This window comes from Prunus avium, chromosome 6, assembly GCF_965620075.1.
Source record: "Prunus avium chromosome 6, drPruAviu1.hap1.1, whole genome shotgun sequence".
Classification (NCBI taxonomy): domain Eukaryota; kingdom Viridiplantae; phylum Streptophyta; class Magnoliopsida; order Rosales; family Rosaceae; genus Prunus; species Prunus avium.
In genome coordinates this window covers 22,289,219-22,312,257 of record NC_142289.1, presented here as the reverse complement: position 1 = coordinate 22,312,257, position 23,039 = coordinate 22,289,219, and the positions used below count along the sequence as shown (strand labels likewise).

Below are 23,039 nucleotides of genomic sequence, written 5' to 3'. Positions count from 1 at the left end.
GTTTCAGGGGGTACTACAGTAAATAAGCCTAAAATATTCAACGCATTAAGTTAAAGTTGTAGTAACTTACCATACTTTGGATGGTCTCCAGACCACCTAAACACTGTCCCCATGTGAAGTCTCTTTGTAAACACTTTGTAAACACCGAAACACTGTCACTTTCGATTGTCCAAAAATCGAACCCTAAAATCTTCAATAATGCACTAATACTTCAATCAACACTGTTTACCTTTCAAACATCACACTTTCGACCACAAATCGCACTTTGAAACATCGCAATAAAGAAACCCTACCCCTTTTCCCCTTCCCCTTTCGCTCGCTTTTTCCTCTGTTCGATGTCGAACTTCTATAACTTTCACTTTCAAAATCGGCGTAATCCTTTTCATCTGTGAAAAGCCATTTTTGCCCATGCCAAGGTTTCACTTTCAAAATCGGCTTAATCATGTTAATGTGTGAAAAGACATTTTTTGTAACGACCCGGTCCTAAATTAATAGTTAAATATTAAATTATTCAAGAAAAAGACAATTTTACCCCCGGAATTTAATTAAATGATTGAAGAGTTGAATTTTTATTGGGGGAAGATTAAATAATTAAAATAAGAGGAAATAAGTTTAAATGAGGAAAGAAGTGGACATAAATAATCAAATAAAATGATTTGAATTAATTAAGGTTTTTTTTTTGGAAATTAAAGTATTATTTAATATTAAAGGGGCAAAAAGGTCATTTTAAGTTCGAGAGGGAATTTGGAAATTTTGATTGGACCGCTGCGTAGGGCACGTCGAGACGAGTCCGTAGACACGTAGTGGGCTCGAATCGGAGTTGTAACGAAGAAATGGCGAGTAAGAATAGGCCAATGGCAGAACCGTAAATATTTTGAAATTCAGTTTTTTAAAAACCCAGATTTTTCCTCACTTAGGCAGCTCAACCAGCCGATTTCAAGAGGTGATTTCTCTCTACTCCGAGCACCAATTCACGCAAGACCGGTCCCGTTGGCCCAAGAGGTAATTTCAAGAGGTAATTAAATCCCGGGGGTAAAATTGTCTTTTTCTTGAATAATTTAATATTTAACTATTAATTTAGGACCGGGTCGTTACATTTTTGCCCATGCCAAGTAGGACTTGTCCATGTCATAACATCAAATTTAACAGAAAAGTGGACTGAGATAACGGAAAGGACGGTTTTTGAAACTGGAGGCATAATTAAAGTACCACAATAACAATTTAGCAATATGAGGGACAAAAAGTAAAGTTGGGCCTTAGTCGAGGGACCATTGCTACAATTTTGCCTTTATTTAAGAGTGTTGCTATTTTCACCCCCCAATCCTATTTCCCCATCCACCTTATCTTCCCACCCACCATGTAAATTTGAAAAAACATAATCCTATTTTTACACCCACTATTATTCCTAAAATACCCTTTAATTATTAATTCAAGCAAATTCTCCTTACTTTCATTCAAAGCATGCTTCAAACCTTCAACCCCTGTCAATCAAAACACGTGGGATCCTCTGTAAAGTATTATTAAAAATAAATAAAAAATAAAGAAAATCGCTCTCAATGTTCATCGTCTCTCCACCGAACGAAAACAATAACGGAGAGAAATTCCAGAATTAGAAAGAAGACGAAGAGCAAACTGAGCAAATGGAACAGAAAGTGTGTGCCCTCGGGTTTAGAAACTGAGGAGAAATCTGATGGAATTGGATTGGACCCAGCTGGAAATTTTGAAGCTTTATTGGAATTTTGATTTGGGTTTGGTCGGGATGAGGGAGAGAGGGATGGGTTGGGGTTTGACAAGGATGAAGGAGAATAGGTGTTTTTTTTAATCTAAAGTCCTTAAAAGTCATTTTACAAATGGATAAATTTGTTTTTAAATTTTGAAGATAAGGTGGGTGGGGAAATAGGACAGGTGGGTGAAAATATTAGCACTCTTATTTAATTACGATTACATTTATGGCCCTCCCATGGGCTCGACCCTCAGGACTGGAAAAACCCTTGACTGAGTAGGGCCTAAGCTAACCCCTCTTAGTGCAAAGCTAGTGTGGGGCCAGGCTAGTGTAGGGCTAGGCTAGCTCGACATTGCACGCATTTTACAGGCCTACTTTCAACATCCCAAATTCAGATCCACTAGTCTTCCTATTATATGGTATATATAAATAAATAAAAAGGAGCATTTTTATTCACCACTTTAACCCAATGTGTACCCTTACCACCCTCTTAAAAACTTGACACATGTGTTTGACTGTAACTATAATTAACTCTCTATTTTCAATTTTAAAAGTATTTGAAAACAAAAAAATAAAGTCAAATAATAATAAAATAAATTTTAAAAAAACTCTCTCTTTCTCTCTCCCCATTGCCCACCCACCCACCCCCACCCCCTGAGGCTCTATTCTCTACAGCCACTACCCTTAGAAACTCTAGCCACCATTCATCTGCAGCAACTCCAGAGTCCAGACCCCCCCCCCCCCCCCCACCCCTTCAACTCCACAATTTCCTTCATTACACGCATAAATTAAATTATTAACTCGTCACATCCCCTCTTTCAATAAACAAACCCCAAATACCAAACCCATCTCCCATCTCTGTCTCTGAAAATAGAGGAATCCAATAAAATAGCTTGTTTTCTCTTTATTTGTATATTTCTTTGTGGTGTCGTGGGGGTGGCTAGGGTTTTGGGGTTTCGGTGTGGATGGTTGTTGTGGTGGGGGCGTGGTGGAGGGTGAACAAGGTGGATGAGTGAATGGTGGTTGGGGTGGCTAGGGTGGCTATAGAGAATAGATCCCCAGTGGTAGGGTGGGTCGGCAAGGGGGAAGAGAAAGAGACAATTTTTTGAAGAAAAAAAAAATTATTATTATTTGACTTAATTTTTTGTTTTCAAATACTTTGAAAAATTGAAAATAGAGAGTTAACTATGGTTACAATTATAGACATGTGTCAAGTTTTCAAGAGGGCAACAAGGGTACACATTGGGTTAAAGTATTGAGTTAAAGTATTGAGTAAAAATACTTTCATTAAACAAATCAACTATTGCATAACACCCTGATTACACGGCATTCCACCTGCAGTCTGTGGGGGTCTTTTTCTTCTGGCAGCTACAGATGGGCTGGGCCGCCGTAAGGAGCAAAATATGAAATTATCCCCCTGTGTCTGAGTTCGAAAATCAAGCCCCAAGAACATCTCGAAAGGGTAGTGAAGCCTTAGGAAACTTCTTGGTTACCTTCACCAATGAAAATAGCAACAACTTACAGATAAATTTTCTAGCTTGGCATGAGAAACTTGTGGCATGGGAGCAAAATTGTCATGAGTTTAGCACTGAAGAGAAAACTAAGTATTCCTGGGGGAAAAGGGATATTAAGGTAGGAGATGAAGAGTTTGCAGAGAGGTTTGGTTGAGAATGAGGAAAAAGAGAGGAACGTGTGGCTTGAATATTATTTCCGGAAGCTTGACGGTGACTCTGTCAAATGCTAGAGCAGCCTTCCAGAAAGGGAAAAATGAGGGGGAGGAGGAGTAGATCATGAATTTTGTTGAGTTCTTACAGGTAGGAGAGGAAGCTTGCTCCTGGATTTGTGGTTATGGCTAGTGGTGAAGCATGGGGTGTTTTGGGTAATTTTCCAGCAACTTGACAGAGGCTCTGTCAAGTGTTAGAACAGCATGGGAAGAAGGAAAACTGAGGAAAGAGATGAACTAAGCACAAGAATTGTTGGTTTTGAAAGTAAGAGAGGAAGCTTGCTCTCTGGTTATGGATGATTTTCGTTGGGTAGAAGAGGCCCTATTTATAGCCGCTGGAAGCCATCTGTTTCCAAGAAACCCTAATGACTTCTATCCTATTTTGCCAAGTTTTTCCCTTCCCTTCTCTCCTCATCCTTTCAATCATCTTCTTTTGGTGAAATCTACTCTGCTCATTTACATAAAATCAGGGATTTTGGGAGCTCAAGGCCCCCTTTCCCGCGGCTGCCTCTGTGAAGCATTCATATTTCCAAATATCTTTCTTCCTCTCTTTCCCTCCTTCTTTTAAGGTCAGATCTGAAGAGGGAGAGAAACGGGTATGTATGCTGGTTCAAAAGATGGCATCCTTCACTGTGCGCCCATATCCCTTGGTCCCTTGAATATTTTTGCTTGGAACTTGTTCCTTCCCACGTGCTAGAGCCTCCCAGGAGCTTTGCACACATGGCCTTTCAATCTTCACCCGTGGCTTTGTTTTCTATCCAGCTGTTGGGGTTTTGCTGCCTTTTTATCCTAATTGTATGGGCCTTCTAAGACAAAATGTTGATCTATCAAATAAATGGGCTAACTTTATCAAGTGTTGGGCTATTTTGGTTGGGTTATTTTTGCTTGGAGTGATGGGCTATTCTTTTCTCTCTTGTGCTTGCCCACATATTTGGGCCTATGAAATGGGCTTGAGTCCCGAGGCTCCCAAGCAACCCGAGACTTCCATTTCTCGGCCCATTAATGGGTCTCATGACAATTTATTACCATCCATACCACAACCCACTCAAGCAAGCCCCGAGTATTTGAGTGGCTTGGGGCCCACTTAAGCTTGTGGCGTGACTGAGTGCGGAATAATAATTCCTTGCTTGGCGTGGCATGTCGCTTGGCGTGCTTCAATTTTATCGTCTTTAGAGAGGGACACGGTGCTTAGTTTAGCATGGGCTTTGTATTTTATAATATTATTTCAGTCTTTGGCATGACAAATTATTTATTTAGCATGGCATGTGGACTATGACTTGTATATGACGAGCCTTCGTGTACTCCGATATGTGTGACTTTTCTTAATACAGTATCATATTGGGCCAGAAACTTATTTGGGCCTAACAATGGACTTTTTGGGCCTCAACACAGTCATTAGTAACATAGCAGAAAAACTTATGTGAAACAGTAACTTTTACACTTGGCATACCGTGATTCGCGGGATAACAAACAACGATGGGAAAGAACGCAGTGAAGAAAACCCAGAACGCTGTCATTACAGAGCAGGCAAAGCAAAGTCTTCAGAGCTCAAAAATATCAATATGGAACCTGAAAGCAAGCCAAGTCTCTCTGAACTCAGCAGCACAGCAGCATTAGGAGATTACGTTATGATATCAGAGGTTGGGGAAGGCTCTTTCTCCAGAGTGTGGAAAGCCGTGCACAGAGAAAGTGGGGAGGTGGTGGCTCTGAAGCAGGTCTTCCTCTCGCGGCTCAACAGGCACCTCAAGAATTGCTTGGATTGCGAGATCAAATTCTTGTCCTCTGTTTGCCACCCCAACATCGTTCGTCTCCTCAAAGCTTTCCAGGTACTTGATCATCCTCCTTTCCTTCAATTTCTTCGATTAATTTTTATTTTGTGGTTTTTTTAATTTTTAATTTTTTTCCATATACCCATTTTATGTGACTGGTGATTGGTTTAGTGGTGAATGTTATTTATAGGTTTTTGCCTAAAATATTTGAGGAATAATATTAGTAATTCATTCCTCCATCCACCCGGTAGTAGCCGTGGTGATTTTTGAGTATGAAGGATTTATTATGCTTGCATTGTGAATGCAGAGAAGCCTTTGCCATAGATTAAGTTCTGAGCTGGTTTTTTTAAATTTTTGATTGGTCGTTGGATTGAATTTTACGCCCTCCAAGTAGGTTTTATTTTTCTCTCGCCTATGGATGATTGAAGTCTCAAACCTAAGTGCTGCCCACCCCACTCCACCAGTTTCGCATCTATGCTGGCTCTCTGGCCCTTAATCTCCTTCCACCATTCTGTTTGATGATCTTCATGTTGTCAGATACCTCTTCATTCTATTTAGTTAAATTATCCTTTGTTGGATTGTAGGGGAAACAAAGTGATTTTATTATATTGGAGGAGAATAGTACAAGGCTTGTGTAGGCTAATTGGCCTCCTTAGCATATTGGCTTATTGGCCACCACACTTGATCTAGATTAGTTTGGGCTATTTGGCCCTTCACAAAGATTGGTGAGCTCATTGGCTCCCTCAACATATCTTTGTTTGGGTAGCTCTTGGCTCCCTAATAGTTTGGGAGTTTGCTTCTTTACCCCCACATGGATTGGGAGTTGATTGGTTCACTCCCCATAAGACTTGGGTTGGGTAGCCTTTTTTGCTCCACCTTGTATGATCACTTGCATGTCTATTTATAGACTTGATCCACCGCCATACCTTGGTCCACCGACTTAGGACATTTTCTCCCAACCACATGTTTGTATGCTCTAGAGATTTCTTCCACCGACTTGATTTCTTTACTCCACAAGTGTGTGGCTTTCTGGAATAATCTTCATAGTTGCATGTAGTTGCTGACTTCCCACCAAGCTTCTAGATTTTTCTATTCAAATGTGTATTAATTTCAACATCCTTCACAGCCCAAAGGACCTTTGCTAGAATTATCCTAAGAAATCCTTGGAAATTGGTTATTATCCCAGCAATCTTCATTCTATCTACAGAACCTTCTAAAAGATATATGGAATTGGCATGTCACTATACCCCTAGCTAAGATCCAAATATAATGGATAAAAAACCTAGAGGGGGTGGATAGGTTTCTGTTGACTTTCCTAAATACTGGCACACTAATTTGTTTTTTACAAATACAACAAAAATTCTCATCTCACATGAGTACTTTCAGATATACACGTGTTTGGATGAATACAAGGATATCTTTATCTTCGATTCAATTTTTTAGTTAAACTTTTAATGCAGAAAACCTAAGCAAGAAACATGGGTCCGAGTCAGGATTCAACTGTTTAGACTTACACTTACTAACCTACTTGATTCTAGGACTGTTATGCACCATTGTTATCGTTGTCTACATGATTAGTATAATGCCTCATGTAGATTTGAGTGATCCTCAATACACTCTTTCCAGCCTTCACTGTCACGAATCACCTACTTATCTTTTAAACATGTCAAGGTGTGAGTATTTTATTTAAGAATATTGTTTACCAGTAACTGGCCCAAACCTCTCAAGTTCTATCGCTAAGCATGTTTCATACAAACGTAAAAGTAGGCATGAGATCATCCTCTAAACACTAAACTACTTTCACAGCAGATTTTGAATGCAGGGGTTGTTCTTGAGGGATTCCATAATCACAACTCAAGCTTTTAGAACCCCAAATTCTCAACCTCTATCTTTATGAATTTTCATAGAAGTTTGGAAGTGAACATGGGATTGTCTCTAAACATCAAACTACTTTCACAGTATATTTTACGTGCAAGGACTGTAATTGATCTGATTCCTAGTTTTGAGGGTATTTGATTACAGATTTTAAAATGGAACCCACATAATTTTTTATTCCTTATGTGTTGGTAAACATAGGGGAAGTCATGAATTGGAATTATTCCAATACCCATTCTTGATAAGTAAACATGCCATAATGGAATTGCGTACAGAGGGAAATGGAAGGGGAAGAGAGTGTGATTATATAAATGAAGATATCCAGGCACCAAACCTTTTAACTGTTGGAAACCAGCGTGTTATTTGGCTATTATTTAGCATGTTATTCATGTCTTCAACCCAGAACGAAGGTTGCATATTCCTGGTCCTGGAATTCTGCAATGGGGGAAATTTGGCAGCCTATATTCGGCAACATGGGAGAGTTCAAGAACAGATTGCTAGAAAATTTATGCAGCAGCTTGGTAGCTTCTTATTTTCATTTTAATTTGTAATAAGGCTTTACACTGCTTCTACAGTCTGCATCTAATCAAATTCTTGTTGTACAGGGGCTGGTTTGGAAATACTACATTCTCACCACATCATTCATAGAGACTTAAAACCAGAGGTAAAAACAGGATTTTATAGGACAATGGCAACAAAAGTAAATTTTCCTATTTGTAGCCATTATTTTCTTTTGCCGGGGAAGTTATGGGTTATATGGGCCCTGTGGTTAAATATCCACAGAAGTCAACTTTCAGTTTGCACCCGGGTGTTTGTCTCACAATGCTGGAGAAGCAAGAACCCAAGAGGACATCCTTAATCTGATTTTGATATTCACCATTATGAATCTTATATGAACTTGATTTTATTGAATTTTAAACTCATATATAAATCTACATTATAGGATCGAATTTTGTGAATTGAATCTATATTGGTTGAACTTTGATCCTTACCTAATTCATTGCCCCCTTACGTGTAAATTGCATTAGTAGATTGGAGTGACCCTGTTTTTAAACTTCACCAATGGTTTCCACTCAACAACTAGGATTTGAAAAAACAAAAACCAAAAATTACTTCTAAATATTAACAGATTCTTTTGGGTTTGGAGTCTTCAAATTGGAAACTTCCATGTCTTTTTTTCTTGAAGCTTTTTGAAATTTCTAGTCTTAGTGATGTCTTGTCGCATAAAATGCTACTTCAGAATTTTACATGTCAACTAATTGTTCTGACAATGCTGTAATTTTCTGAAGTAGAGTAGAAAAGTTGCAATTTATTTTCTGGTTTTCTACATAGTACCTGCAAATGCAGTGTTTTACCTATGGTTTGACAACATCATAATTCTCAAATTTCCTGAGTTCTTTTGTTTTGTTGGACTAGAACATTCTACTCTCTTGCAGTGACGATGATGCGGTGGTAAAGGTAGCTGATTTCGGTCTCTCAAGGTAAACTCTAGCATAGAGGGCCGTATGTGGAAATTCATCCTGTAACCCTTTTTATTATATATTATTTACTATGATTTAAAGCAATTAAATTTGGAAGTTTCATTTTTCACCTTTTCTTTTCTACTATGGACAGAAGTTTACATCCAGGTGATTACGCAGAGATAGTTTGTGGATCCCCATTATACATGGCACCTGAAGTTCTTCAGTTTGAAAGATATGATGGAAAGGTATGATCTTGTCCAGAGCTCATGCCATTTTCCCTTTTCAATCAGGATGAACAGAAATGAAGGGTTTGATTTTTATAGGTCGACATGTGGAGTGTTGGTGTAATTCTTTTTGAGCTTCTTAATGGTTGCCCTCCTTTTCCTGGTAGGACTAATGTTCAGGTATCAACGAACTACTTTTTGCCATAAAAACTCCTTTAAACATGCTCGCTGAAATAGTGATAAATTTTTTACTTTCCAGGTGCTTAAGAACATCAATTCATCTACATGTCTCCCTTTTGACCAACTCATCCTTTCTCGGTTGCATCCAGACTCAGTTGATATGTGTTCAAAACTGTTGTCTCGAAATCCAGGTCTAGCATTATACCTTCCTCAATTTCATATATTCTTATTGTACCCTTCACCAAAACTAGCTATATATTTTGCTTCTATGTTAGGACCAGGATTCTCTACCAGGTTGGGATTTTATCTGGTTATACCAGGGTATTAATTGTTCTATTCTTTAAGGAGTTTATGCACCTTCTCCAAGCACTCAGTCCTTCACCCCTGCTGATAGTTACTACCTAGAGCTAAGATCAAATCCCATTATCTCTACAAATCAATTCTCTGAATGCATGTAAGGGTGAATAACCTCTAAATTTTGACTTCGTAAAAGGAAAACAAAATTATTATAAATAAAAAACTCAATCTGTCTGACACCCAAATTTCCCACATCGAAACCCTATTTCAATTGTTGAGCCATTCAATTTTTTTTTTTCTTTGACTCTGAACTGTTAATGTTAAGAAGGGGACTTCGTAAAAGGAAAACAAAATTATTATAAATAAAAAACTCAATCTGTCTGACACCCAAATTTCCCACATCGAAACCCTATTTCAATTGTTGAGCCATTCAAATTTTTTTTTTCTTTGACTCTGAACTGTTAATGTTAAGAAGGGCTGATAGATTGAAAACAGAAGATACCCGATCTGCCTAAATAACTACATAACGAAAAACCGTCATGGAATCCACTGCATATAGATTCAAACTAAAGCTTTCTTATTAACCATCTAGAAGAACAGTTGCACGTTGAAGATGAGTGAAATTTTAGGGTATACAAGTAGAATTCGTAAAAGGTTTTCATTGTTTGAATTTTCATTAGTCAAATTTTATTGAGTCTTACATATCAGGTTCAATACCTTGCTGTTGCATGTTGAGGATAATTGAGTGATTTGAATTTTGATTAAAGAAAATCAATATAGATGAGATTTTTGCATCTGCTCTTCCCAATTTCAGTTTATTGTCTTTGTGAGCATAAAGTTAAAGTTTTATTCATTCGGTGTTGTGGTTTTCATGGAGATGTAATGTAACCTAAAAATGTTGGTGAGACATTGGTTTGATGGCTCTAGCCATAGGGACCATGAATTTAGATGATTTTTCTCTTTTATAGTTGTAGGGAAACAATATGGGAGGCTGAGTGTTCTCTTCAAGGTCAAGGAGGAGCATGAAAGAAGAGGATAAGGGCTGTGAGACAGTGCAAATGTCATTGTAGTCATTAACCGAAAATAAAATTAAACATTGCAGATATGGCACAATCCAAACCATAGAAGATTCTGGTACATGGGTTAAAAGCATGGTATAACCATGTAGGATCCCAATCTGGTAGAGGCTCTTGATCCTTTGTCTTTATGAGGAAGCCCCTGACTGATTGATGCATTATTGCAGTTCACCGCCTGTCCTTCCATGAATTTTATTCACATAGGTTTTTCAAGGTTTTTGAGAAGAGTTGAGTTGTAAAAACAATTATGGGAACTCAGATGCAGTTTGAAATCTATATGGAAAGTGCTTTTACTGATGAGTTTGATTCCCAAAAGGCGACAAGGCACCAGTTGAGCTCAAGTTCCAAAAAGAAAAATTGTGTTAGAAGGGGTTTCCTGATTGGGAACGTCAGGATCTTCAAGCTCCATCACTTTTCCATGGATCGTGATGTTTTTAGGCTCATTCCTTTTGTTTTGGTAGTAACTATGAGCTTAGAAGTTGGCATTGAATTTCAAAAGTCTGCCTTGATTGTAATATCTTGAGTCATTTGGTTCCATAAAGGGCATGTTCATGATATTATAGAAATCCTCCTACGAAAATGAGATTGCTCGAGCTCTGTTTTTGTTGCTCCTCTTCTTGGATGCTCAAGACCAAAAGCATTAGTTAAAAGAGGTATTAATACGTAATATTGATTTTGCAAGCATAGTTCTTAGGTGTGTATTTTAGTGAAGGATCCTATTTCACCAATGAAACAACGCTAACAGTTAGTTCTTTCTCATGTGGAATTTTTTACATTTCTCATTTCATCACATGCACATTGCCTTTCCTTAACTGGTCTGTCAATTTTCTATTATGTCTGAACTTATTGATGTGTATGAGTGCATATTGTGTATTGGGGGGAACAAACAAAAAGGAATACATAAATGAAATAATGTTGGAAATTTCCAATCTTTCTTTATATAATTTTCATATTAAATGAGAAAGAAAATTCTAGAGGAAGACAGATTAGTCAATAAAATAATGTATGGAATTTCCATTCTTTCTTTATGTAATTTTCATATTAAATGACGAAGAAAATTCTAGAGGTAGATTTATCAGAAAAGGATATACATGTGCTCATAATGATAAAGGAAAACACCTGTCCTCCTCCTTTGTTCTGAGGAGTGGGACAAAAGTAGGTGTTTACCAATCAATCAATGAAGACTAGAGGAAGACTTTTACCAATCAATCAATGAAGACTAGAGGAAGACTTTTACCAATATCAATGAAGACTAGAGGAAGACTTTACCAATCAATCAATGGAGACTAGAGGAAGACTTAAATACCAATGAATGGCTCCTTTTTTGGTTGGGGGAACGTGTTTGTGGGTGTTGAAACTCGTTGGAGAAAGACTAGAAGACTATACCACATCATGTGGTAGATAATGTGTCAATTTGCAAATAACTTTAGTAGCAAGTGGACTTTACTAGCCACCTACAGCTTTAAGCCTAATCATTCAGATAATGCTTGCATCCTCTGGTTTACCGCGACTGCTAGCGCAAAGAAAGCCGATGCTTTCGTTGCCTCTTCTACCTCCAAGCGGCATTGCTCTGTCGGGCTTTCTCCCAGTGCGGAGGATTCCCTGCTACTGCCTTCGGTAGGAGTATGGGTTGTGTCTCAGTTAGTGTGGTTGATCTTCCTAATTGCCTTAGTTAGCTTTGACTTACCAACTACCTAATCATACACAAGGCCCCTCCTCGGAGAGAAAGTTACTAGCAGAACTATACAAGACTTTTAACAACTGTCACATATGATTATGTGTGTTAAACCCCTTTCAACCTTAACCCCAGAATTACACAGAATAACAAGTATTCTTTATTGAATTATCAAAACAGTACAATATTCTCAACAACTCATTCTTGATACAATAATTGCCTAATATAGCTGTGAAGCTCTCATTAACCAATTCGGTTAGAAACTAATTTCTTAACTAATCTATTAACAAACTGACTATGCCAGCTCATCACTAATCCAGCTCACCAATGATGAAGGTTCCTAACAATGTAATCAGCCGATGTGACGTTGTAGTGTTATTGATTAAAATATAGCCATCCCTACCACCTCATGTAAATCCCACACACAAGACTCCCATTCACGGAGGGAAAGAAAGTAGTAATAGAAACAAGAACATGCTTGCATGGTTTTCAAGTGTATAGAAAACTGAAGATAATTATTTTGATCTCATAATGAGAAGTACAGGCTTATCAAACTATAAATTGGTTTCGGGACCGGCTTCATTGAATCAAATTCAAACCCAGTTAACGTCTTGAAAGAATATTTTGTGTAATCATTGTGCGAGACGAAAGAGGGTGCAGATGAAGGGAGATTTTTGAGTTTTGATATAGAAGTAAGTTGTGTTGATGCGGAGAGACTAAGCCATTGCATTAATTAAATGGCTAAGATAGTTGAAAATGCAGAGAACTGCATTAGAGTTACCCAAATTAAATATAGAAAATATGCTTGAATTAAATTTATACAATGAACCATATTGATGAGAATAATCATTTGCCCATGAGAGACTCTTGATTCAAGGAGTCTTTGATTCTAGATACTTTAGTACAACAATGTAACCGGTATAGGATACCATACCCTTTAGCAATCTTGCTTATTCTTTTAACAAACTGCATACAAGAAGAAAGGCATTTGCTCACAGGCTAATAGTTACATGGAGGTAGCAGTTGGACATGGTGGAATAGCTATATCAGTAATACCTTGTAACATCAACACAACAGACTTCATTGAAGGACGCAGAGCTGGTTCATCTTGTATACACCATAATCCCACCTTAACCATGTTCTCCAACGTCTTTTTATCGACCTCTTCACCACCCACGAGCTTATGCAGCTCTCTACCAACAAAGCACTTGTAGACCCAAGTGGATAGAATAATCTCCTCTGCTCTAACATTGACGTCCATGTTCCGCCTGCCACATACAATTTCGAGAAGCACTATTCCATAACTATAAACATCTGCCTTCACTGAGATTGGAATGTTCTTTTGCCATTCTGGGGCCAAGTACCCTCTTGTCCCTCTGACCCCTGTGAAAGTCCTCGTTTGATCCGGCATCAACAATTTTGCAAGTCCAAAGTCAGAGATTTTAGCATTCCAGAATTCATCCATCAGAATGTTTTGAGGCTTTATGTCACAATGGATGATAGGGGCCTTGCACTCTTCATGCAGATAGAGGAGGCCTCTTGCGACATCAAGTGCAATTGTTACTCTTTCACTCCAAGCAGGATGCCATTCATCCCTGAAAAGGAGATCTGCAAGGGAGCCATTGCTCATATATTCATACACAAGCAGCCTTTTTGAGTCCTCGGCGGAGTAACCAAGCAATCGAACTAAGTTCTTGTGGTGAGTTCTTCCGATTGCTTGCATCTCCGCACGAAACTCCCTCTCACCTTCTTCGACTAGCTTCTCTAATCTTTTCACTGCAATGATTTTTTTTCCTTTGTTTAAAGCCCCTTTGTAAACTGCTCCAAACGAGCCCTTTCCCAATTCTTCTTTGAACCCATTGGTGGCTCTTCTCAGCTCATTGTATGAAAAAGCTCTCAAAGTAAGTTCTTCATCAGCCAGCCCCAAATCCCTATTAATCTCCGTCAACCTTTTGTACTTCAGAAGTCGGATTTGGAAAATGTAAAATCCAGAAACTGCAAGGGCCGCACAGGAGAATATGATGAGAGCTAAAGTTAAAACAAGAATTTGCTTTATCACCTTCTTGTCTGTGGTAGTAACGACCGTGGTAATTGGATTTGGCGGGATGGCTAGATTAGTATTGTTGTGGTTGTTGCCAATGGGACCACTTGTTATGTTGCCAATCTTGAAGACAGCTGTGCTGGACTCCTTGGGATCCCTCCGGACATATCTGAGTGGTAAGTTTTGTTTGGCACAGAGATTACTCCCACTGTCGAACTCAGCTGCCCCGCAGTTGCAGTCTTCCAGACAAGACCTGCTGCATTCTTTCACGGTCGGCATTTGTGCTTCATAGTAAGCTATATCTTCCAATACCATATTCTCCATGGTGCTCATTTGATAACTTGATATGTTTTCTTTCCCATCATTACACTCTACTTTAGTATAGTTTCTCAAGCAACCGAGGGTCCTTTGGTCGGAGTCAGCGTAATCCGTTCCAGGAAGGCAAAGGCAGTTTGGTTGAGTGTCATACAATGTGCAGTAGCTGTTAAGGCCACAAAAGCCTTTAACTTGGCAAGGATCCTGCAGTGCTTGCCACAGAATAAGGGATGGCTGGAATTTTCCGGTACTCTCATCATATTCATGAGAATACAACCGGAAATTTCCATCCACATCAACAGTCACACGATATATGGTACCGTTTTTGTAGTTGGTTTTGGACGATTCATCATAATGTAAAACATGGGATTCTTCCCAACTAGTGCTGTTGATGAGAACTAGACGACCTGTAGCGTTAAGATAAAGTTGAAGCTTAGGTTGGACAAAGGTTCCAGAGCTCCAATAGGAATCTGCAGACGAGTTTTCGCTGTTTGCCGAGTATAGAACCAGGTTTCCATCAGCCTGCATGTCGAGATGGAACCGTCCTGTTGAACGGTCATTTTCCGATAAACTGGAGAAGAGTGAACCCCCAACAGGCAGAATCTGACCTCCAAGGAGAGTATCAGTAGGATGATTAAAGCTCTCCCAGATGAAATCGCGTGTTTCGTTATACAGAACAAAATTTCCAGAGTCGAGCATGGAGGCAGAGGAAGCTGCAGAGTCCGTTGGTGAATTAGTACCTGTAGTGACGATGAGGTTCTTTTGTCGTTCTCTATCACTTAGAACAAGCTTGCCGTCACTTGTTAAAAGCAGCATTGCATTTGAGGTAACTGGGAGATCGTCGCGATTTGCTGTCCAGACAATTGTTTGCTTGTCTGTTCCCACCAGCCAAATTCCGACTGCAAATCCTGCTCCTTTTTTATAAAACCCAAATGCAAAATGGCCAGAAGGAGAAGGCCATGAGCTTGGGTGGGGAGTACTTATAGGAGAAAGTGAAGAGCCTGGGCTTATTAGTTGGGTAGAATTATTTTGTCGAGCTCCTTCACCTCCCAGAGAAAATACAGAAAGGAGAAAGGCAACAATCCGAATACTGGAAGCCATACTCAGAGATGAAAATCTTGGATTATTTTCACTCCTTAATTTGAATTGATAGGGAATGAGAGAGAAATACCGTGGTTTAACTTTAAGGTGTGTTGACTGAGCAAGTCTTCTTGTTGAGTCAAGTTAACCACAAATGAAAATCATTGCCTGATGATAGAACCCACGCAATCCTAATCTTTACCATGACACAGAATATATTGCTTTATAATTTATCTGTATAATGTCAAAGTAAAGATTTTATAGTAGAAATTACCTTCCCATCTTTATGTTTCAAGAATAGATTATGATCAAAGTTACTTTCTATGTAGATTTGAACACAAAACTTCGGGTGCACAGATAATTACTATTAAGTTATTAATCACTTGAGCTATAAGCCCAGTTGATAAATGCTAATTTTTCAAAAAAGTAAAAAGCTTTTTCGTTTTAATTCCTTATGGCAAAAAATTTAGTGGGGGCTTCTTTATGGCAGAAAATTTAGTGGGGGCAGGCCAGCTGCCCCTGGTGGCCCCATCCTTCCTTCTCCTTGTCCCTAATGAATAAGTCTAAAGAGACTTTGGCGTAAGAATGAGAAAATGAGGCGTACCACAGGATTCTCTACCTAATCAAAATCCTAGACTTTAAGGGAATGAAGATGCTTTAAGAGCCCCAAAGATTTATAAAGATTTCCCTCTATAAAGTAGTGGATAGAGACCCAATTTGAAAACCACCATCTTAAGTTTGGATCTACTTAACATTAAAAGTATAATCAATTAAAGTCTAGAAACGTTTTATTTGACATGATACAAACAGCAGAAAATTAAAAAGAAAGAAATCAATCTAGAGATTTTCCAAGCTACACCAAATTAAAATATGAATGACTCTAGCTATATCCATATATCAAATCAAGATTATTTGATTCCCTTAACATGCATATACATTACTTCAATGCTTAAAACAAAGATAAATCAACAGTCAACAGGCTTGGGGAAGCTCTGGAGATGGAGGGACTGGTATATCCTTTGTCCCTTCCAACATCAAGATTACGTTCTTCATGAGGGGACGCAGAGCTGGGTCGTCCTGAACACACCACAGCCCCACTTTTACCATTCTTTCTAGTGTCTTCAAATCCACATTTTGTTCGTCATCTTCTACAAGCTTGTATAACTTTCCGGCCTTAAAGCATTTATATGCCCAACTAGAAAGAATCATCTCATCTGGAACTGAAACTTTTAACTCTATGTTTTTTCTGCAGCATACAGTCTCCAAAAGCACAATACCAAAACTATAGATGTCTGATTTTACTGATATCAGGGCGTTCTTCTGCCATTCAGGTGCCAAGTAACCGCTTCTCTGTTCGACTCCGGCAGCTATTTTTGTTTGATCATTTGGCACTAACAGCCTCGCCAAACCGAAATCGGAGATCTTGGCAGTCCAAGAGTGATCCAGAAGTATGTTTTGGGGTTTCAAATTGCAGTGTATAATATGCACACCGCACTCTTCGTGTAAATAGAGCACCCCTTTAGCCACATCCAACACAATTCCTACTCTTTCTCTCCAGGAAGGGCGCATGGTCGCGGCCTTATTAAAAAGAAGATGTGCAAGCGAGCCATTGCTCATGTATTCATATACAAGAAGCTTTCGGGAGCCTTCGATACAGAAACCAAGCAACTGAACCAAGTTTCTGTGATGAGTTCGTCCAATAGTAGTGATTTCAGCTTTGAATTCCCTCACTCCTTCTTCCACAACTTTCTCGAGCCTTTTAACAGCAACCATTTTGTTGCTAGTTGACAGAGTTCCTTTGTAAACAGCTCCAAAAGTGCCCCTTCCTAACTCTTCCTTGAAGCCATGAGTTGCGTCTTCAAGCTCTGTGTAAGAAAACGATTGTAAACTGAATAATTCTTCAGCCAATCCCACTTTGGTATGATCCAACAGCTTCTTGTACCTCTGCAGTCGGTGCATGTATATGGTGAAACTGGAGACTGCAAAGGAAAAACATACGCATGCAATGGAACCCAGACTCACAGCAAGAATTACAATCAAGCCATGACTATTCTTGGTTTCGTATTTCACCAATGTCAAATTTCTGGGAGCCATTGGATTATGAAACTGCAGATTGTGTGTTGCAGCTACCTTGATTAATCCTGTTGCTGATATATCTGGGCTTCTTCTACCATATCTAAGTGGTAGCTTGTATTTGTGGCAATTGCCATTAGTGTATAGCGCTGCCTTACAACTACAGTCTTCCAGGCAAGAGTCGCTACAAACTTGCAGGTTCTTTAATGGCACCACTAAATAAGGATGGTCAATGAGCCATAATATATTGTCGACGGAAGCTACCTTGTACCGCAGCCCTGGGTCTTCATTGCCAGTGCAGCCATCGTCACTAGCATTCTGATAGCAGCCTGGAAACATATCAATGGGGTTGATTACAAAACCGGGATAACATTGACACTCAGTTTTGTTCGTCTTTTCCAGGACTGCACAATAACTGTTTAAGCCACAGAAACCTTTGACATCACACTGGTCATGCAAATTGGACCAAACAATCGACACCCTTGAGCTGGGGCTCATCACAGAGTAATTGTGCAAGTACAATCTGAAAATCCCATCGGCATCCAGCGTTGCACGGTGGATAATAGTTCCGTCATCATGGGCATGGTATGAGCCAGTTGCTAAGGGATGTGCAGAACCTGCTCCAGTTTCAGGAAGCAAAACGAGAAAACCTGATACGTTCAGACTGAGCAGCTGCGCGGAACCAACAGTGTTGGAAGACCAATAAGAATTTTCGGGAATGGTGGAGCTATTTACTGGGTAAGAAACGAGGTTTCCATCACCCTGCATCTGCAGCGAAAATCGTCCGCTAGAGTGGTTGGATGCAGACACACTAGATACCAAATATCTTTCATCAGTCAGAGTTTGACCCCCCAGTATGGTATCAGTTGGGGAATCAAAGCTCTGCCAGATAACCTCAGAACGATAATCATAGACTACAAAGTTTCCATAATCAAGCATAGCAGCTGAACTTGCTGTTGTTGACAAATCACGGGCAATGGGTACTTGTTCACCTTGCTCAGTTTGAAGAAGCAGACCGTCTACCGTTAGCAGTAGCGTAGAGTTGGAGGAGACAAGCGGATCATCTCGCCGTGCAGTCCAGACGACTATGCTTTGCTCAGTCTGATTATGGTCATTAACAAGCCATATCCCAACAGTGAAGCCGTTGCCTTGTCGATAGAAACCAAAGGCAAACCGGCCAGAAGGTGAGAGCCATGACCTCAGGTTAGAATCCGGGGATAGAGAGGAACCCAATTCAATGACATGGGACTCATTTCTTGCAGCTTCTACAATAATATTATCATTGATCAAGATAATTAAAGCAGAGAGTAAGAACAGAACTGCCGGTACATAAGCCATGTATGAGAGAGAGAACCTATCAAAGATTAAGTAACTCTTTGTTTTCGCATTACAATGCCAGGCCAATTAAACAAAACAAGAATAGAAAAATAAATATTTGAGTAATCTATTTTCGTCCCTGCTGATCAGTTAGACTTGACTTACATATTGTCTTGTCAATTACGGCAATTAGTGAAAGCAACTGGGTCCTACCGTGGAAATTTCCTCCAAATGCGTAAATGTACTAGTCCCTACTTGCTATACTCGACCAATAATACAATGTTATGTGGAAGTGTTGTCACGCATGTCAAAACGTCATTGGTCGGAAATAGCAAACTAGTGCTATACCCATTTCATGGAAGTCTTTTCTCCAAGTAGGACTTGATGAAAAAAAAGATGCACAGCCCAGATGGTTGACGCTACTCTCAACTAAAAGGTGGCCATTTTTCAGCTAAGAAAGACCAGACGGTGGCCATTTTTCAAAGAGTATATCTTTCAAATGTAAGGAAAGGATTGTCTGGTATCAAGGTTCCAGTTTAATTGGTATAAAGATTGTATGATAGAATTTCAATATTTGATTGATGGTTTGTTCTTTTTAATTGGACTATTGTATCACTCGGATGAATTCAGATGATTTTGGATTGCATTTTCGAGAATTGTATTCATTATTTTAATTATTTTGTTTTTGTTTTTGTTTTTGTTTTTTTTTAAATTTTCCAGTCCTACAATCTCAACTTGGTGTTTATTGCACCAGACAATTGCTTCAAATCCAGTTATATCCTAACTTGTCCAGTGTAATATATCCAATCCAGTCCAGTCTAGCCTACCAAACGGGGCCTAAGGGAATAGAAAAGGAAGACTTTATAGTCCATAGTAATAAGTTATGTAATTTGAAGTCTAAATGGCATATAATATTCTATAGGAAGACTTGCCGGTAAAGAATATGCATATGGTCATAAAATGAAAAGGAGAAGAATTACTATGGAGTGGCGCATCAGTGCGCCTGGCACACTGTAGAATTTTCCTGGGGTGGGTGGGTGTTATGAAGACTGGGGGAAGACTTATCAATCAATCAAGAAAGACTAGAAGAGACTAAAATAAAGGAGAAACAGTTGCGTGTCACAGTTGGTGTCCCTCATGTAATTGGTATTCCCTAAAGAAAATAATCAATGAGACGCTTTAAGTCACACTCTACTATTCTTTCAAAAAATTATTGTTACCGCCTATGAAGCATGGATACCAGGATTTGATACACGGGGTCATATACGTGGATATTTGGGGCATATGCTTAGGTACGTCCAATATGCGGGCGAAGGGGGTATGCAAGGGAAATGAACATGAGCGATACACACAAAATACAAGAGAGGGTTAATTTTGCAACTTTTCTTAAACCACAAAACTCATAACTCCACTGCCCAACTACATCCCAAGTTATTTGAACAAAAAAAAAAATATTTTAGATCCCAAGCTCAGTCCCACAGTTTGAAAATTTAGGGTTTCACTTATGTTGTATTGACTCCAATGTCGATATCTCTTCCCCGTTGTGCCAATTTCTCTTCCCTGCTGCGCTTTAATGCAAGTGTGAATGAGAAAATTATGTTTACCACTGTTTTTATTTTATTTTATATAAATGTTTATCACCTAATGCTCTCACTTTAGGGACCTCACATGCACACCACTTACACATCACATGCACTGTTTTACACAAACAATCAAGCAAATTCATATACACACAAATAAACAAGAAAATTCATATACACACTACAAAAATGCATTATCTTCGGTGGAGTGAAAGGAGCAAGACTTGCAAGTCTTTTTATTTGGAAGCATGCAGGACGGATTTAGAAGCATCTTGTATTTTAAGGACCTTTTTATCATTTCCCCATATTTATATCCGAAGGTCAAATTTGTAATATTAATCAATCGAGATCAAATGCTACCCAAAAACCATCACAAATTCTAAAAATACTCCTCCATTTGTTCATAAATGGACACCAAAAACTTCCTCATATGTCTCCAAAGTTATTAATGGGCCTTAAATGTCCAAAGTTTTTAGTGGGCCTTTAACTCTCGAACCAAGAACCCTGAGACCAATGCCGCCCAGGGCAACCCTGCCGATGAAGTTTTGCTTCTGAAGCGGGAGAGAGAGAAGAAAAACAAGAACAAAAAACATAAAAATGGCACCAGCCAAGAAGGCCAAGGCCAACCTGGCCGAGTCAACTCAGCCCGTAAACCCCAACAACAATTTCCCAACCTCTATTCGGTACATACCTCCCTCCTCAGTCGCCATCACCATCCACGCCAAGCCTGGCTCCAAAATCGCCTCCATCACTGGTCCTTCTCTTTCTCTCTCTATTTTTATATGTATTTATAGAATATAATTTTCTATTTTTTTGAAATGAAGATTTCAGTGATGAGGCGTTGGGGGTGCAAACAGACGTGCCTGCGAAGGACGGGGAAGCTAATGCAGCGCTACTTGACTACATCAGCTCGGTTGGTCCTGTTTCTTTTTGGGTTATCCCTTTTCAACCTTTTTTGTTTTTGTTTTTTGAGCTTTTTTATATGGAATGCCAAATTAAAGTTTGATTTGAGAATTCTTAGGTTCATTGGTGCATCATCCTATTATTGTTAGTGGGTTGGAGACTTGGAGTGCATTTACTTGTTTTGGGTTTTTGTGATTAGTGTGTTGTGTCTTAAGAAGATTGTGTGGTTCTTGAAAGATCCTAACATTCATTGTGATTGCGTATGTTATTTCAATTGGGGAAGTGATGCTTTAATTTGTAATTTGTTGGTCTAGTGCTGTTGCTCTAACCGAGCTTTGTTGGGGAAGTGATGTTTTGTTTGTATCTTTTTGGTTGAGATTGTCGTTGCTTTAACCAACCCTTGATTTTGAAGTGATTTGGTGTTGCAAAGGAGAGAAATATTGAGCCAAACTAGAGAAAAGTGAGGTGAAGTGGTGATCTGAAATGGTGAAACAAACTTACTCATGGGATGAGCTTGTGGAAAGGCACAAGGGGTGGACGTGAGCTCTTCTAAGGTGTCCTTATGTCTAATTTATTCTTTTCAAGATGATGTGTGGTGTGGCCAAGAATAGCCACAGTGCAGAGTGTGAAGGGTGGATTTCTTCTTTCTCCCCCAAGCATAAAATGTCTATTCTTGGACCACTTCGTACCACCCGTCCATCCTATCTACACCGCAGTTAGCTAGTAAGAAAGAATAGATTTGATAGATTATTTGGTCAAACACTGATTTGCATTTTGGGTAGATTATATACTTCAGCTGGTATTGTTTCTAGAGATATATTTTTGTTATCATTTTTCAGTTACTCGTCTATGACTATAAGTATGTTGAACTTCTACGTTCAAATACGTTCTAAAGTCGTGCACACACATATACATGAAAATATACTTCTGTACCCATCATTTGTTTATAAGTTGGCAAGATAAGGTGGCTCGGTAGCTTTGTGGCAGGGTTGGCAAAGGATTTGTGACAGAACAGATTCTTGAGAAAGTTCGAAGGGAAGATTAATTTCACTTTAAATGATGGGTACAGAATGAATCCTATACTTTTGAGGGTCTAATTTGTATTATTATGAGTGAAATGTAGCATGGTTTTCTAATAATTTTTTAGCAAGAATATAAAGTTTCATATTGGGCATTCTAAGCCGTGCATCGTACTATAGAAATCCTAAGGCCTCTACACCCATTGCCAAATAGTTTTGAGTTGCATGCACCAAATTTATCAATTTTGTTTTGACGTCTTAACCCCTCAGTTTATTTGGTCTACTCAACCGTTTATGCTTGGAAACTTCAAATTCTCATTCTTCCCAAATTACAGGTTTTAGGGGTAAAAAGAAGGCAGGTTTCTATTCATTCTGGCTCCAAATCCAGAGACAAGGTTGTTATTGTGGAGGAGATGACTCTACAAAGTGTTTTTGACATCCTGGACAAAGCTTTGAAATCCACCTAATAGAGTGAGATGAATTTGATCCTTGAATGAGACGTGAAGCTTGATTGTACTGTAGCAGCTAACCGAGTCGCTTGTGTTTATTGGAAATTGTCTTGTTGATGTTCCGGGTACTTCAAAACTGGCATTGTTTGCGTTGTCTACACACAAATGACTACTAACAAATGCATCTTTTAATACACTTATACCACAATGAGTACATTACGTCATATGAATAATGAATTGTGATCATACTTATATTT

At 39.0% G+C, this 23,039-nt stretch overlaps 4 protein-coding genes across 11 annotated transcripts; 2 read left to right on the top strand and 2 right to left on the bottom strand.

The window, feature by feature from the left end:
* Positions 1-4,935: 4,935 nt before the first annotated feature.
* LOC110773027 (protein kinase family protein) lies at positions 4,936-10,937 on the top strand. Of its 8 annotated transcripts, none has more exons than XM_088254758.1 (8): positions 4,939-5,272; positions 7,494-7,611; positions 7,696-7,754; positions 8,507-8,571; positions 8,705-8,798; positions 8,877-8,957; positions 9,037-9,148; positions 9,233-10,937. In XM_088254758.1, exons 1-8 carry the CDS (start codon positions 5,009-5,011, stop codon positions 9,283-9,285), a joined length of 846 nt encoding a protein of 281 aa, XP_088110884.1. In that variant the 5' UTR covers positions 4,939-5,008; the 3' UTR covers positions 9,286-10,937. The 8 variants fall into 8 exon arrangements, with proteins under 8 accessions (XP_088110887.1, XP_088110881.1, XP_088110886.1 ...); XM_088254757.1 differs by having other exon boundaries at positions 4,940-5,272; positions 10,498-10,937; XM_088254756.1 differs by having other exon boundaries at positions 4,940-5,272; positions 10,223-10,937.
* A 1,878-nt stretch (positions 10,938-12,815) lies between these two features.
* On the bottom strand, positions 12,816-15,563 carry LOC148293835 (G-type lectin S-receptor-like serine/threonine-protein kinase LECRK2). The gene has a single exon (XM_088254753.1). It carries the CDS (start codon positions 15,460-15,462, stop codon positions 13,012-13,014), a length of 2,451 nt encoding a protein of 816 aa, XP_088110879.1. The 5' UTR covers positions 15,463-15,563; the 3' UTR covers positions 12,816-13,011.
* Positions 15,564-16,211: 648 nt separating this feature from the next.
* LOC110773031 (G-type lectin S-receptor-like serine/threonine-protein kinase LECRK2) lies at positions 16,212-18,944 on the bottom strand. The gene has a single exon (XM_021977519.2). It carries the CDS (start codon positions 18,850-18,852, stop codon positions 16,414-16,416), a length of 2,439 nt encoding a protein of 812 aa, XP_021833211.2. The 5' UTR covers positions 18,853-18,944; the 3' UTR covers positions 16,212-16,413.
* A 1,981-nt stretch (positions 18,945-20,925) lies between these two features.
* On the top strand, positions 20,926-23,039 carry LOC110745128 (uncharacterized). Its single transcript, XM_088254076.1, has 3 exons — positions 20,926-21,165; positions 21,236-21,324; positions 22,669-23,039. Exons 1-3 carry the CDS (start codon positions 21,009-21,011, stop codon positions 22,798-22,800), a joined length of 378 nt encoding a protein of 125 aa, XP_088110202.1. The 5' UTR covers positions 20,926-21,008; the 3' UTR covers positions 22,801-23,039.

Excerpts from the sequence above, each read along its gene's own strand:
- LOC110773027 (XM_088254754.1), top strand. The coding sequence starts at position 5,009 with ATGGAACCTGAAAGCAAGCCAAGTCTCTCTGAACTCAGCAGCACAGCA. Across the intron at positions 5,273-7,493 it reads GTCTCCTCAAAGCTTTCCAG|AACGAAGGTTGCATATTCCT; the intron begins GTACTTGATCAT and ends TCTTCAACCCAG. Across the intron at positions 7,612-7,695 it reads AAAATTTATGCAGCAGCTTG|GGGCTGGTTTGGAAATACTA; the intron begins GTAGCTTCTTAT and ends CTTGTTGTACAG.
- LOC148293835 (XM_088254753.1), bottom strand. The coding sequence starts at position 15,462 with ATGGCTTCCAGTATTCGGATTGTTGCCTTTCTCCTTTCTGTATTTTCT.
- LOC110773031 (XM_021977519.2), bottom strand. The coding sequence starts at position 18,852 with ATGGCTTATGTACCGGCAGTTCTGTTCTTACTCTCTGCTTTAATTATC.
- LOC110745128 (XM_088254076.1), top strand. The coding sequence starts at position 21,009 with ATGGCACCAGCCAAGAAGGCCAAGGCCAACCTGGCCGAGTCAACTCAG. Across the intron at positions 21,166-21,235 it reads CAAAATCGCCTCCATCACTG|ATTTCAGTGATGAGGCGTTG; the intron begins GTCCTTCTCTTT and ends TTTGAAATGAAG. Across the intron at positions 21,325-22,668 it reads TACTTGACTACATCAGCTCG|GTTTTAGGGGTAAAAAGAAG; the intron begins GTTGGTCCTGTT and ends CCCAAATTACAG.